This window comes from Phalangium opilio, unplaced genomic scaffold (assembly GCF_054372755.1).
Source record: "Phalangium opilio isolate 3A_F unplaced genomic scaffold, DU_Popi_V2 ptg000204l_1, whole genome shotgun sequence".
Lineage (NCBI taxonomy): Eukaryota > Metazoa > Arthropoda > Arachnida > Opiliones > Phalangiidae > Phalangium > Phalangium opilio.
The window spans coordinates 339,001-355,488 of record NW_028324215.1 but is presented as its reverse complement, the minus strand read 5'-3'; the positions used below and the strand labels follow the sequence as shown (position 1 = coordinate 355,488).

The following is a 16,488-nucleotide window of genomic DNA, read 5'->3' as shown; positions in this document are numbered from 1 at the left end:
TTAAGGCCTACGTAAGATGAACACTAGATCCAAACACTCTCTAAATTATTATTTTAAAACTAAGGATTTTAAGAAGAAAATAGTAGTAAATCATTAAAATATGATATAATAAAAGCAATTAATTGCTTACAGATTTTTATTTTTTATGTTACATTCATCATAAAATTACTTTTAAGCCAGCCGTTTTAATATACTTCAAGTGTAACATTAACAGTAATTATTTTGATGGGAGTACGTGTTGAGTGATCAATATTGAGTATTTAAAATATTCTACTGAATGTCTTAAAAGAGCAAGCGGTCTTTGACATAATAATTCTTGAAGAGAGTTAGAGTCAGAATTTTATATTTCTTCGCTTAGTTTCGGCAACAGAACACACAAGAATTCACTAGCATCTTTTTGTTGGTTGTGGGTAAAAGGCAGACCAACAGCCGTTCGCAAATCGCAACCGTCGTCGCAGGAACTCGTATTTGAATTTTCAACATGCTGAACAGTGTTACGAAGGCAAGTCAAAATAGGCTTATCGCTCAATGATCCTTTAGGACCTTTAGTTATGTTTCTTAATTCCGGAATCAGTAAGAGCAATTGCGAAACGCTATTTGCCTAGCACATTACTCCATCTCCATTTTCAAATCCTTTCAAGGGAGAAATGTCTATACTCTGAAGACCAAGTCTGATATTTTTTTGTTTGGTTTTTCTTTTTCGTTTCACCAGATCGCTCTCCTTCACCTTCTAAAACACTCGTCGACGCCGGCGTTTTTCTACCTATCTTTAATTCCAACTCCGCTATTTCTATAAGTGGCAGATCACGTCTGTGTTTTTGACGCAGCCTGTTATACTCCACGAGGTATTATTTTATTCGGGTCTAATTGCAAGAGATGGACACGGGCAAAGAAGTCACTCGCGATAGAGTAACGTACGCCACGCCAGTTCCAAATAAATTTGATCCCAAATCCATAATTGCGCATTTTAAACTCATTCCCTGGCTTTTGTGTATAGTAATGGCATATGCCAAGATTACCGGAAATTGCGTTCATTTCAAGTATAAATTAGTCATTAGCGAGAGCTTAACGCTCTCGACTAAAAATTTGCACTTATTGTTCTCGTCGCTTGGTTCCCGATCTACTCTGATACGGATATCAGTGATGTTCCCACTGCCGTTTTAAGTCAAGCCCTTTTTTAGCCTTTCTGACCTGGCTTAAAGTTAACCACTGCTTCAGTGTAACAGTTGCATGGAATTAAAGATAATTGCGTTAAAATTGAATACTTTGCGATTATTGATTGAATTTTAGTCTCGATAACTGTCTAAAATTTTTGATAATGTCAAACGTCGTGTTACGCGAAATTTATATATAACTTAATAATTAATTTAATAGTGCTTTGATTGGCGATTGGTGTAGTGAAAAGACCTTAATTATTAACAATAAATTCAATAAAGTTGTATGAGAATGTTTTTATGGTTTTCAGGTTTCCTAAGAGTAGAAATCCGGTTTTAAGTTACGAATTAGTTTAAATACAATAGGGATTGGTATGGTATTATGCGGCCTTAATAATTAAAATTTAAGCAATTATAGATGAAAGAAATACTTTCATTGGTTTTTTGAGGTTCCCAAAGGGTAAGTCCAATTTTAAGTTACTAAGTAGTTTAATTAGAATTAAACTAGAATTAGGAACATTAGCAGCACTTCTGGGCGGCAAAGTTTGAGGGAATAAGACACATGTCGGCGCTCCTACCCTATAGGTGCCGACTGCCCTGTGTTCGTCGGAGATGACGTGACCCCAAGACCCCTTCCGTCACCTCCCAAATAAACCTCATTTTCTTCCCTGATTATTCACATACTGAAACCTGATAATTCGCATCCTTGCCGCGGCACACTGACCCAATTTGCATTGAAACCTCAAAAAAAAAAAACATTAGCAGCAGCTCATAGCTTTGAGTGTAATTAGTTATTAAAATATGGAATCATTTATCTTCAACGCACTCTTCGATTTAAATTCAAGACATTCCATTTTATATCTTTTAATTTCATTCATTCGCCAATTATATATTTTAATTTATTAAAGACAAAATTAAAATTTTCCTAAAGCACAAGAACTGTAATGCTTTTTCTAGTTTATGTGTCTTATCACATCTACAATGGCCCTGCTTGGTAGAGCACGCAGGCAAAATCTCCTTTCTCCATTCCCCGATTCTTGTGGCCCTCGTTCTACACGTTACTCAGATTCTCAGAAATCGATATGTATTTTTCAGTTCTTCGTCATGTCATTCATTTCTTCGAGGAGCGTGGCGCAGGGTGGTACTTGATACTTACCGTGCAACATACTACCTTTCCAACAACCCTGTTCGTGCAAATACATCCGACCAAAACTAATGCTTGGTAAGTTGTTGTCCAACATTACGCGAATCTTAATTCTTAAGTAATTTGAATCCAAATTTAGATAGTAGTTTATTGAAAAATATTTATTTAAATACATATAATTTAAAATTAGGATTTTTTCATTGTGGTTTGTAGAAAATAAAAATAGCAGCCTTGTGCAAAAAGTAACTTTGGCTTTTAGTGTTTAATTTTAATTTATCAGATTTTCAATAAAAAAATTTCTTTGCAAATTTAGTTTCTTACAGTTTCAAGAAGTAATAAACAAGTTAAAACATCTGGTTAATTATGAATCGGTTCAAGTCAAAGTAAGCGTACTTGTAATATTTTTAACATTATAAACAAGATAGGGGTATTTTCTTGTAGATAAAAGTTGATGAGGGATTTCCTATCGGAACAACTCAAATCTGTTGCTTCTTCTCCTGACTTGGATAGAGTTGCTTCTCGTGACTTTGACAGAGCTCCCCTGGAAATGATTAACAATTTCCATGGATATGATGGAGCTCTTGCTGTTATGCAAGATAACAGCGCAATACCTCCTTTCGCTTCAAGCGCAAAGCAGGAATATTTAAATTTTGACAAGGGCGAATTCCATAGATTTAAGCAGTGAATTATTTTCTAAAGAATAATATGATCCTTAATAACTAGTCCAAAAATTCCTTAACGGATGGTGAAATTCCTTCATCTTATCTCGCAGAGAGAGGGGATTGCCTATAGCACCTGTCTCATAGACCATATCGATGCAAAAAGGTTCAAACTGTTTGTCTCGCTTTAGATATACACCACCAAAGCCCGAGTGATTCAGCGCAGGCTATTAAGATTTAAAAGACTAATCTGTAGAATTATTGGTTGACAGTGTTATAATGGTAATGGTACGAGTAATAATAAACTCGTATTTCTGCACGAAAACTTTTTGCTTCCAACAAACTTTCACATACATACTGCGGACGGTTTTATTGTTAAGCCCTTCAACACAAAGACGCGCTTATTAACGTCAGCGATTTGAGTTGGGTCTGTTTTTTGTAATGGCGTTGATACCATAGCTGCCGGTACTCGCTCAAACCGTTCAACTTTATGTGTGAGAATTAAGTTGGTTCAGAACACATTTGGAATCGCGGTAGTCTTTCGTTCCATCAGAGTAGTTTTCGTACGTTTTGCGTAGGTTATGTTGAACCACTGGTACTTTTAAAGAGGGGGAAAATTTGTACTTGTACTTGTAGAAAATAAGTCAATGCTTGAACGGTTTGGAAATGCAAACCGGGGTTTTAGTTTAGTCGGGACGAGAGTCTCGATAAAGTAAGGTGAGGCTTCTTTTTGGATTTCAGTTTCCAAGAGCCGGATAAGTAATTGAGTGGGTTATTTAGCTACCATTATGAGTGTACCGCAGCATACTGTTCGTAAGATGAAAGAAAAGGATCTTCCTCAAGCGTTGGCCATTTAGAAAGAAACTGGGATGAACCAGGGTAGTGATAGTACTTGGTTTCAAATTGATCGGAACGGAATGTTCGTAGACGCTACTGACGATGGTAATTGTAAGACAAATCTCGCTTGCATGTTGTTCAGTGATAAATATTGGCAAGTACCTACTTTGAATGTTGTCTCGTAACGTTAGATGTACCAGCTGTATATGTAATCGAACCAACTCGTCTACGTGCTTTGACACAGGTCAAATACTTGGTACTTGCGCCGCCGTTTTTTCTCGCGAAGATCTGGCCTTCTTGGGTCTATACACCGTTCGACCCGAGTACCGTGAACAAGGTGTTGGTGGAGGGATCTTGAAGGCCGCCCTAGACTACGTCGGTGACCGTAATTGCGCCCTCAATACCAGCGAGAGTCATTTGGCGACGTACCGGGATCGCGCTGGGTTCGGTTTGTTTACCGAATGGATTTTGATCGCCTACGAGAAAGAGGGGCCGATGTCGACCCGGAGTTAATGTTGTCGATTTCAACAAAAGTCGTTTTGCGTCAGTCGTAGCTTATGACGCCGCGGTTCAGGGTTATTACCGAGAACAATGACTACGTCTCACTTTGAAGGAAGCTGATTGCGTAGCCATGGTCGCTCTGCGAGAGAATGGTCTGATTGCGCAAAGTAGAATTACACGCGGATACATTATTGGGTTCTGCTCTTTCCCCGCGTTAAGATCAGATTATCTGGTATAGTTCGTAAGAATGTTCGCGGACACGGGATGGTCGGCCCGCTGTACGTGGACGATAAAGACGTAGCTGAGGCGGACCTTTCCAGCGGCCAGAAACTACGGGGTTATATATATTCCGTTGAAGAACAACGCCGAGAGCTTAACCTTTTCTGATAAGCTTAATATGTATGTCTTTGGCGTGGTTTCACGTCTCTTAAGGAAGGAATCGGTCCCTCCGGCCGAACCCAATAAGATATGGTCTCAACACGACCTCAACTTCTGCAACTTTTAACTTAGGATAACTATTTAAATTATACCAACATCTGTATTTTCCTCTAACTGTATTGTAAGTAACTGTGAGCTGTGCCGTTTTGTTGACTCTCAATGGACAAAGAACGTTCAATAATTATAAGTGTAGGAAATTCGTTGTAGTGAGTTACTCATGTTGTGGTTAATAAAGTAACATAAGATCAAAATGAAACCGAAACGAAATTTCTAAAAATTGCGCGCTGTGACGAAATTCGTTTATCACCTTCTCGACCAATCAAACAACGTTCCGTCGCATTTCTGTCGCCAATAACTTCCTTGGGTTAAAATTAGGTAATAATATAATGAAAAAGAGGTCAAGTTTGTAAAATTAAATTGAAGTGAAAGCGCGAAGTTCCGAGAGAAGTTAGGACTTATCTGAGAAGCCTCAATGCGCTCTCGGAACGTAAGTACAGCTTTATTAATTGAAATACAGAAGCCTTTGTTAATCGAATAAAATTGTTGGAATCTTCAATAATTGAAAATTATGAATGATTTTTATAACTTTTGTAGAACGAATAGGAGGCAATGAAACTAGGCGTGTTTTCGTGAGAACTTAGCACATCAATATTTAGTTTTATTTATTTATTTGTTGGTGCAGGTCTGAAAGCCCATATGGCCTGAAGAGAATTCATAAAAAATAAGTTTCTGTTTGAATATGTTTAAAAAATGAACTAGTCGATAAAGAGCTAAAAAATAATTGTCTTTAATTTCGGATTTTTTACTCTTAAATATTAATTTTAGTTGCTTTAAAAAGAGACGATACGAGCTTACCTTTGACCGCTGGATTTAAATTGAAATCAGTTAGTCTTGAGATTTTAAAGATTGTACCACGCGAAACTTATCGCGCAGAAATAAAGTATTGTTTTTCCGATCACGTTAATAATTGTGCGAGTACATATATTTCTTCAACTAAATATTATCCTATACCTTTAGATAAATTTCAGTATATTTCGACGATGTATAGTCGGGATTAATTTCATGGTGCCGAAACCTGGGAGGGATAGTTTAGTTGCGTAAAGAAATATTGTAGACTGTTAGCGGACGATTAACATAGTTGTGTCGCGTGAAAATTACAAGAAGAGGACGTACACTCCAAGACATCAAACGACATCATGGATCACTTTGCGAAGCTAAAATGGAAACGAGGTACTGTAAGAAGCTCACTTACAAGGTTAATTCAGAAGATTGAAAACGAATTTGGAGCATCAGCGACGGCTTTGTCAAGGACCAGTATAACAAGTTACTTATTACAACTTGAAGACAAAGAATTGAAACTGAAGGAACTGGATGCTCTAGTTGAAGACGAAATCACCATAACTGAAGATTATGATGATGAACTCATAGAGTGTGAAGAATACGTAGAGAAGATTATCAATTGTAAAGCTCTCTGTAAGATTTCTCTTCAAGACATAAACGTAAATGAAGGTCAAGAAACCTCATCAAGGTTAAGAGTGCCGGTTAATCGATATGACCTACCTCAATTCAACGAAGATGCGGAGACCGAACTAACACACGTTCCATCAATCCAAATGCCGACAGTCAAATTACCACAAATCAACATAGAAAGATTCTCGGGAGACATCAACAAATGGCAAGAATTTTGGTCGCAGTTTGAAGTGACTATTCATAATAATCGTCATCTAGCGAACGAAGAAAAGTTCACTTATTTGAGGAGTTACTTAAATGGAACTGCACGAGCCAGTATCTCCGGGTTGTCATTGACGGGCCAAAACTACTCACTAGCCATTGAAACTTTGACTGAACGTTTCGGAAACGAGGAAGATCTTGTTCGAGAGTACACGTCTAAATTACGATGTATCGAGCCAGTCAGAAAGTCGTCGGACATAAAAGGATTACGGAGGTTCTTCGATACATTGTATATCAACATAAAGAGTCTAGAGTCCCTGAAGGAAAACACGGAATCCTACGCAGTGTTTCTAATACCAATGGTAACCGAACTCTTACCAGAAGACATTGTGTTGAGTTACTCACTACAAAGCCGAAAAATTAAAGGACCGAAGCTTAAAGGACTTATCGAATTTTTACGGGACGAAGTAGAAAGTAGAGAACAAGCAGTCAAACTAAAAGGAGCACCATCTGTAAATCAAAATCATAGAGACTACAGGAACCAAGTAGAAATAACTTATCGTAAAGACAACTCTAATTACAAAACGAGGTCACAACAACCTTCATCAATTATGTCATTCAACACCACTACAAGGCCAACGAGGACGGAATCAACTTGTATCTTCTGTAAGGAATTACATCGAATAGAAGACTGCAAATCTCTCACATCAGCGGAAAGAAAAGTCATCATCAGGTCTCTTGGAAGATGTTTTGTCTGCCTGGAACCAGATCACATAGCAAGATTCTGTAGAGCAAGAAAGGTCACCTGTAAATATTGCAGTCGACGTCATCATCAAACCGTTTGCGAACAACAGTTCCCTGACAAGGAAGATACAGGGAATGAGAAGCCAGAATCCAGTGCCAACCTGATGGGAACTATCTCGCTAAGAGAAGCGTTCGAGAAAAAACCAGAAATATACCTACAAACCGGATGGGCACGAGTTTCAAATGGAAAGAAAGATTTGATCATACGTTACTTCATAGACAATGGAAGTCATCGTACCTACTTGTTGGACAAGATTTCCAAGAAGTTGAATTTACCGGAAGTAGGTAGAGAGTGTATGAACATGCATAGTTTTGAAGCCGGGAGTCGTAAGATTGAAAGACGAAGAGTCAAGATAACACTTGGACACCTCAAAAGTTCTCGATCCATATCAATAGAAGCTGTAGAATCACCACACATCAGTACAGCTATATTGGGATTCCCCCGAGAAGATATAATTGCGATAGCGCAAGCGAAGGGTATACAACTAGCCGACGTTCATAAAAATCCGAACGGAAAACAAAGAAATCGGGCTTCTGGTGGGAGCCGACTACTATTGGAAGATCGTGACGTGTAATATAGAAAGGATTCAAGATTCGTTAATGGCCGTAGAGACTCTTTTCGGATGGTCCCTGTTGGGTCCAGCACATAACACATATATCGAAACCAGAGAGAGTGGAGTACATAACGTATGCGTTTTAAACGCCTATTTTGAGACGGAAGAAGACAGCTGTATTTCTAGAGAATTAAGAGCATTCTGGGATCTTGACTCCTTGGGAATCATAGATAAACCTTCTGAAAAGTCTGCCATTGAAGAAACCATACAACGTGACTTCGACTCCAAGATAAAATACGATGGACATAGGTATACAGTGGGTCTGACGTGGAAAAGCAATGCAGTACTTATGAACAACAACCTAGCCGTAGCCGAGAGACGATTTGAGCATCTACTGAAGAAATTCCGAAGAGATCCTAACCTATTTCGAGACTATTCAGAAGTCATTCGAACGTATCTGGATAATGGATTTGCTGAAATAGTTCAAGGAGATGGAATACCCGGACGCTCATTTTATTTGCCTCATCGCGAAGTTGTAAAGCAGGATCGAGTAACGACCAAGACGAGGGTTGTGTTCGATGCTTCGTCTCACACTATTGGCTCACCATCGTTAAACGATTGCCTTCATCCTGGTTCGACACTCAATGTTGATCTTTTGGGACTGCTTTTTAAGTTCCGGAAACATAAAGTAGTTTTCACTGGTGACATCGAGAAGGCATTTTTACAAGTTGCACTAACTTAAGAAGACCGTGATGTTACTCGATTCTTCTGGCTTAAAGATGGCAAATTGGGTTCCGGAACTACTGAGAAGATTGTTCTGCGGATGACAAGAGTCCTTTTTGGGATAAACGGAAGTCCATACCTTCTGGCGGCTACTATTCACCATCACCTAGACAAGTACAAGAAAGATTACCCAGAGGCGTTCGAACTGTTGAAGAATTCACTTTATGTAGACGATCTCTTGGGTGGAGCTCATGACGAAGATACCGCGCTAAAATTAGCCCTTGAAGCTAAATTAATCCTTCAAGAAGCAGGGATGCCACTGAGAAAGTTTCAGTCCAATTCAAGAGGGCTCCAAAATCAACTTCGGAACCTTGAAGAAACCAAAATCAAGATGCTAAAACCCGTTGGAGTGCCCTTAAAAGTATTGGGCCTAACCTGGCAACCTGGCAATGATGAATTTAGATTTGATGTCACAAACCTTTTGGAGTTTCTCCGTAGCCGAGAAGATACGAAGCGCTTTATACTTCAATCGTCATCAAGAATATTCGATCCAATTGGATTCGTTACTCCATTCACGATTCGAGTCAAATGTCTATTTCAAGAAATATGGCAGAGAGGCACACAATGGGATGAAACTATTCCCGAAGATTTGAAGCAACAATGGCGAACCTGGTGTTTGGAGTTACGTTACCTAGAAGAAATAAAAATCCCTCGATTTTACGGAGCAACTCAAGGAGACAAACTTCAGTTACACTGCTTCACCGATGCCAGCGAAAGAGCGTACGGCGCAACGATTTATTTCCGGATCGAGAGCTCTAATGGAGATGTAGATGTGAACTTAGTCATAGCCAAGTCAAGGGTCGCTCCACTGAAGAAGTTAACAATTCCCAGATTGGAACTTATGGGAGCCGTTATTGGGACAAAACTAATGACCACTGTTCGGTTATATTTTGCTAAAGAAAATCCAACGATACATTTTTGGAGTGACTCTACGATAACTCTTTCATGGATCAAGGGCACCACAAAACAATGGAAATCATTTATCAGTAACCGTACAAGCGAAATCCAAAACTCTTACGACCCGATTTTATGGAGACACGTCAAAGGAAGCCTTAATCCAGCAGATCTTTTGACTAGAGGGTTAAATGTCACGGAGCTTATATCGAATGACTTGTGGTGGAAAGGTCCAAAATTTCTAAGGGAACCGGAGGGTGAATGGCCAGACCAACCTAGAGATAACGGTTTCACGGAAGAAGACGAAATAAAAATCGAAGTCGAACGAAGACCCAATTCAAGGGATGTTGAAAGTCTAACGGCTATGACTCTTAAAACGCTGGAGACGGAACCACTCCTGAAATTGATAGATTATTAAAACTATGAGAGAGTAGTAAGAATAATAGCTTGGATTAAACGATTCCTGACCAATTCAAAACGGCAACAAGGAAACCGACTGAGGGGAACTCTCACCACCGAAGAAATACTGATGCAGAAAGATACTGGATTAAGAAGGTTCAACACGAATCATATCAAAGGGAAATCATGGCTATCAAGAACAACACACCAATAGCAAAAGATTCGGAAATATCTGACTTAAAGGTTTCATAGACGACGACGACCTTTTACGGCTTGGTGGGAGACTTCAGTTCTCGAATTTGGACTACGATGAAAAACATCCAATAATTCTACCAGGAGACCATCCGTTTACTCACTTGCTAATCATGAAGCAACACGTCGACCAGAAACATATGGGTGTTAGCGTCACGTTAGCTAATCTGCGATAAAGATTCTGGGTTCCAAGAGGTCGGCAAATAATTAAGAGCGTCCTCTCAAAATGCCAAAAATGTAGGATCTGGAAATCGAAACCTCTCAATCACGACACTGCACCGTTACCACCAGAGAGAGTTGTTGCAAACGTTCCATTTGAAGCAACTGGAGTGGATTTTGCTGGTCCAGTTATCACCAAGCATTATGACGCGGAATCCAAGTCCTGGACGCAGCAATCAAAAAGCTACATCGCTCTTTTCACCTGTTCAACTACCAGAGCCGTGCATCTAGAACTAGTTTCCAGTCTCAACGCGGAACATTTTATATTGGCGCTAAAGAGATTCATCGGGAGAAGAGGAGTTAGTCGATTATTCTTGTCCGATAATGCTTTGACCTTCAAGAAAACTGATCGGGAGATATCCAAACTTTGGGAATCTGTGTTGACGAACGAAATGAAGGAGTATTTTGGCACTAAACGGATCGAATGGCGATTTATTGTTGACAGAGCTCCCTGGTGGGGTGGCATGTGGGAACGTATGGTTCGGACAATGAAAGAATGTATTAAGAAGACACTGGGTAAAGCGCTTTTGTCATATGAAGAAATGGAAACAGTTGTAATTGAAGTGGAGTCGGTCATAAACTCTCGACCTATCACGTATATCAGCAATGATCATGAGGAACCGACCCCGCTAACTCCATCTCCCTTTCTGGTTGGGAAAAGACTGGACGCATTGCCACCACGGAACTTCAAGATGAATGAAATTAAATCCACAAGAGATGGCCTCACCAAGAGGTGGAAATATAGACAGGAGTTACTTAACCGATTTTGGACAAGATGGCGACAGGAGTATTTACTGGAACTTCGGACTGCTCAAAGGGTCATTCGAGCCAAAGTTAATCAGCCGGAACTTAAAATTGATGACGTTGTTATAATACAAGACGACCGACTACCACGACATCTTTGGAAGATTGGACGTATCACTGATCTACATCCTGGACGCGATGGAATTACACGAGCTTGCTCTGTTAGAAACGTCAACGGCCATATCATAAAAAGACCTTTAAAGTTGATATATCCGATAGAAATAAGATAGAATTAAATAATTTATTAGTCTAATGTTAAAAATAAGTTAAACTCATTTTGGTGGGAGAATGAAGAGAATTCATAAAAAATAAGTCTCTGTTTGAATATGTTTAAAAAATGAACTAGTCGATAAAGAGCTAAAAAATAATTGTCTTTAATTTCGGATTTTTTACTCTTAAATATTAATTTTAGTTGCCTTAAAAAGAGACAATACGAGCTTACCTTTGACCGCTGGATTTAAGTTGAAATTAGTTAGCCTTTAGTTTTTAAAGATTGTACCACGCGAAACTTATCGCGCAGAAATAAAGTATTGTTTTTCCGATCACGTTAATAATTGTGCGAGTACATATATTTCTTCAACTAAATATTATCCTATACCTTTAGATAAATTTCAGTAGATTTCGACGATGTATAGTCGGGATTAATTTCATGGCCTATAGAGTAATATCAGTGACGTTTGTCGTCTGCTTATACCTTAATTCCTTTGACATGTTAACATACTTAATTGACCAGTAACTCAAACATTATGTGGTACTTTCAAAGTAAATGTTTAGGATCCGCCATTTTGAAGGAAAATTTGCCTGCAAATTCAAGTTAATTACCTATGGCTAACATAACGAGTAGTGTTACTGTTTATTGGGATTATTCAAAGGGTCTGGAATTACACGTCAAAAATCGTTATATAGAAAAGGTTTTATTGACCCGTATTCGCTGAAACCAAAAGATTTTCTATATGTTAGACCAGACACAGATTTCCAATTCCTGAATCTTCTACCGAAAGTTAGGTATGGGGATATTTACAATTACCTTATCAATGGAATATTTCCGTTTACGAAAGAAAACCTTCGAAATTTCAAGAATTTGGGAGAGTATAATAATTTCTTGAGAGGATTTGTTAGAGAAGTTACGGTTAATAAGTTCCAAAAGTATGTTCTTGTTAAGGTGGAAGGTAAAGCTTAGCTAAATTTCAATGGGAAATTGGTCATTTTTCTCACGTTGATTAGAAGCAACAGCTTTACTTATAAATACACGGTTTTCAGAAAAATTAAGACTGTATCCTTCTCTTTGCCATGAAGTAATCTCAACATATAAAAAAATGTTTAATTAATTTTGAAATTAATTTTTAATGGGAAAGGATTTGTGATGACATTTTCCGTTGATTAAAGCGAACCAATTAGCCGAAAATTTCTAAATTGGTATTGATTGATGAGTTTTTAAATCCTACGTGCCCTGAATTAATTTGATAATAAAATATTTGAAATTAGCGGAGATATTGAATTAAAACCTAATTTTGGTTTTAGTTCAAAAACTCACTACCGATGTCACTAAGTACCCATTTTATTTTTTGGCGCATGTCGTCACTCCCTCGAGGGTAAGCCTCACCCACTGAAGATTTTATTGCTAAACATGGACTGGGTCCCTCCCCTTCCTTCCTTCCTCCTTCCGCTCTACAGAATTTTACAGTTCCCATGGCCGAGACTTAGTCCCTATAAGTAGTCTCGGAGATACCATCCTCTCCCTGAGCCCCCTATTCAAAACCGGTCGGATCACGTGACGTCAGACTACTCAGCTGTGCGTCGAGGTAGGTACGCGTGAGAGAGAGATCAAAGAGGAGAGATAGGACTGTGTCGTTATAGTTACCAGGGATGCCATATTGCGCTTGAAAGCCAGCAATTGGGCTTCTTCTCTAAAATATTGGCTGGAAATAGAACTGTTGTTGGCTGTTAGTTAGTTTTGGGCTGCTTTTCGAAATATCATCTGACGGTTTTTGGGCTTGTTTCCAATTAAATTTTGGCGGGTTCAAGGTTTTCAATCTAGCATCGCTGATTTGACAGACTGTCGAACCAGAAAGACCTAGGTACACTCTTCACTTTCCGTGGTTACTGCCTGAATTTCAAACCACAAACCGAAACTTTCTGCATCGCGACAAAACTTATATATGTGGGCCCATTTATTAGACGCCTTGGGAATTGTTTCTCTGACAAGTAACAATGGCAAAAGCGCGGCTCCCATTGTCCAATAAGGGCAAGTCCCGTAAAAAATGTTTCAAAATTAAACGGCAGAATCAGGAGGCGAATAAGATTTATCTGTCAACGTAAGTACTCACTAACCATTACTTGACGTGAAACCAAAATGCTACAAATTAATAAATTGTGTAATTAAACTTGTAGTTGCCCTGCGGCAGAAGTTCTTGCGATGGGCTTGCCAAATGAAGAATTTGTGGCGAGGCCTAGAGTGCTTTCACCTGAAACGCCTTCAAGTACCCTAGTGTCTGAAAATGTACCAACACAGGAAATTCTAGTCAAGTCACCAATGGGACTAGAACTTTTAAAGCTTCAGTACGGTCGGGATCATCAGGGACCTGAATGGGTTCTTCAATATCCAAATCCCAAGAGAGACGTGGCTCCCGCCCTAAATTCGAAAAGAAAGGGGATCTGCCCGTGGTTTCATGGGGTGCAGAATTAAAGCAAATTGAAGAAGATCCAGGGTTTCATCCCATTGCTCATGGTGATACCCTAAATAGAATGATATTAGCTCGCCAATTACTCGATTTAGTCTTAAGCGGGGGGGGGGGGGTAAATAAATTTTTTTCAGGACAATTCCTATAAGGTCTTTTTATACAGAAGATTATTCTTGAGCTCAAACAATTTATGCCTAACTGGGTTAGGATCTTCTAAGGAAGTTATTATGGGAGAAGCAAAAGGGTCTTCCTTTTGAGATGGTCTCACGTCTTCCAAAGTGAAAATTGAATAAAAGGCTCTAGGACCTTGGGGGACGTACTTGACCTTGCTCAGTGTTAGTAGAGGATGTTGTAGTACTACTATTTGTTTTGTAACTTAAACTTCTACTAGTTGGATCCTGAATGCTAGTAGATTGAGAAAGGGAGGAACTAAGGCTTAATCTTAAGACGTTTATCGGGGCACTGTACAAAGCGTCAGCTACCACATTCTCTACTCCTTTCTTTTGTTTAATTTTAAAATCAAAAGTTTGAAGGTACATTTAACTAGAGGATAATTTGGTTCCCTTATATAAAATAACCACTGTAAAGCTTAATGGTCAGTGAGAACTGTAAATTTCCGACCTTCTAAAATGGGTCTAAATTTTTAACGGCCCAATAAATGGCTAAACATTCCTTCTCGCTTTATGGAGTACCTAGTTTCTGCGTCTAAGTCCTGTACTTGCGTAAGCTATAGGAACTTCTATATTATCTTGGATTTGGGAAAGATGGGCACCTAACCCTACATCACTAGCATCTTCTCTGGAATTTATGATAGAGTCTTGAGGCCGTGTTTTATGGATAGAAGGAATTTTAATCTCCAAAATTAGCCCTTAAAATGTTCATTTGAAGCTCTCAAACTTAAGTTATGATGATTTAAAGAAAAGTGTTCCAAATTTGGGCGGCTGACCCTAATATCTCCATGTTTACTGGATCTTCTTCTGATGGAATTGAAAAAGGGATCCTTTGGTTTCCCACTGAACAATGTGAACATTCAAAATCTAACTTGACCCTATATTCCTCAAGAAAATCCTGCCCCAATATAAAGTCACTGGTAAGGGAAGGAACAGTATAGAATTGAAGTTTTAATACTTTTTTAGTCCCATTATCTTAATGAGAGAATTCTAATTCTTGGAAACTTTTAGTAAACGTATAAGGACCGTCGCCCCAAGCTACACAGTCTAAATGTTCATCTTCAGGAATTTCTCAAGAGTTTCTAAATTTGCAAATCTTTTGCCATTGATCTTAGCTAACAAAAGAAGCATCTGCCCCACTATCTAATTTTGGGTGTTCAAAAATAACCGGAATAGTGACCTTTTTGTGAATAAAACCTTTTTTAACGGATTCAATGCTTAAGGGGAACGCGACACGCTTCTTTATAGAATTGTTTATTTGGCAGCGGGAGAGGGACCGCGAGGGATCTTTCCCGCTTTGGCTTCCCCCGACTTGCTGGGTTGTTTATCAGGGCAGTCTGTAGCGTAATGTCCTGTCTTCTGTCAATTATAACAAGAAGAAGGAGTGAAAATCCTCGGACGATACTATCAAATCCCTTCAAGGCCATGTTGAATCCTTGGTTACCAAAGTCGATACCCTTGAATCCAAAGTTTCTGAATTCGAGCGTGCTAAGTCGAAACGAGGAAATCACGGTACAAGTACCCATAGGAGGTCCTAATTTGCAGATAAAATTTTTACAAACTTTTTTTACAAACTTGCAGAGAATTCCGGTAACGAACCCTTCGAAAGGTTTGAAAACAGAAACCTAATTTGCAAATACTTTTTCCACTATTTTTACAAAATTGCAGATACTTTTTTTTACAAACCATATACTAATTTGCAGACGCATTTGAATTTTTTTTTACAAACTTGCAGATACTTTTTAACAAACTAGATTGTCGTCTGCTTGCACTTAAAGCATGTGAAGATGTAATCCTTCAGAGAAGTTAAAGAACTACATCTTAATTGCGTAACTTTTATTGGAAATAACGTAGAAGTATACTCTAAAGGTAATGACTTTACCAACTGCTAAAAAATCTTACAATTATTTGTGATTTCCTTTGTTGTTAAAAGTAAATTATTTTCCTTGACTTTTATGAGTAGACTCTTTCGCAGGTATACTTTTAAATTTTTGAAAAAGTTCTCCCGAAATGAGTTTTTCCGAGTGAAAACGGTACTAATAGTGTCTAAAATTAATTAAATTGTATTACTAATTATTACCTTTTTGATATAATAACCAAGTGACCTCCCCTAAAAACATTTCCTTTTTGAACAAACCATTTTTAAATTGAAGGTTATACTACAACAAAAATTATTTCAAGGGTGTAAGTAATTAAAATTTTAACACAAAATATACATTTTTCGTAATACTGTTTAATCATTATTCATGTACAAGGGAAATAATAAAATATTATTTACCCGCTATTTTTTTATAATAATGAATATATAACCTTAAAGAAATTTCTTTTTTCTTAAAAAGTTCTTTGGCTCCATGAGGTATTTCGTTATCACATATATTTTTTATAAAAAAGTTTTAATTGCCAAATTTTTTTCCTTCCTAAAAATAATTGCCTTTTCCATTTGATTTTTTTCCATTCTATTAAATTTACTTGAAATATATTTTTTTCCTTTAAATTCGAAGAATTTTTTTCATTTAAATAAAAA

At 38.1% G+C, this 16,488-nt stretch overlaps 3 protein-coding genes across 3 annotated transcripts; all 3 read left to right on the top strand.

Annotated features, from left to right (window-relative positions):
- The first annotated feature begins 5,929 nt into the window (after positions 1 to 5,929).
- LOC149621432 (uncharacterized) lies at positions 5,930 to 7,783 on the top strand. The gene has a single exon (XM_089853707.1). It carries the CDS (start codon positions 5,930 to 5,932, stop codon positions 7,781 to 7,783), a length of 1,854 nt encoding a protein of 617 aa, XP_089709833.1.
- Positions 7,784 to 7,808: 25 nt separating this feature from the next.
- Positions 7,809 to 9,857, top strand: LOC149621431 (uncharacterized). The gene is made up of 2 exons (XM_089853706.1): positions 7,809 to 8,463; positions 8,542 to 9,857. Exons 1-2 carry the CDS (start codon positions 7,809 to 7,811, stop codon positions 9,855 to 9,857), a joined length of 1,971 nt encoding a protein of 656 aa, XP_089709832.1.
- A 346-nt stretch (positions 9,858 to 10,203) lies between these two features.
- Positions 10,204 to 11,343, top strand: LOC149621430 (uncharacterized). The gene is made up of 2 exons (XM_089853705.1): positions 10,204 to 10,247; positions 10,332 to 11,343. The coding sequence occupies exons 1-2, from the start codon at positions 10,204 to 10,206 to the stop codon at positions 11,341 to 11,343; spliced, it is 1,056 nt and encodes a 351-aa protein (XP_089709831.1).
- Positions 11,344 to 16,488: the final 5,145 nt, after the last annotated feature.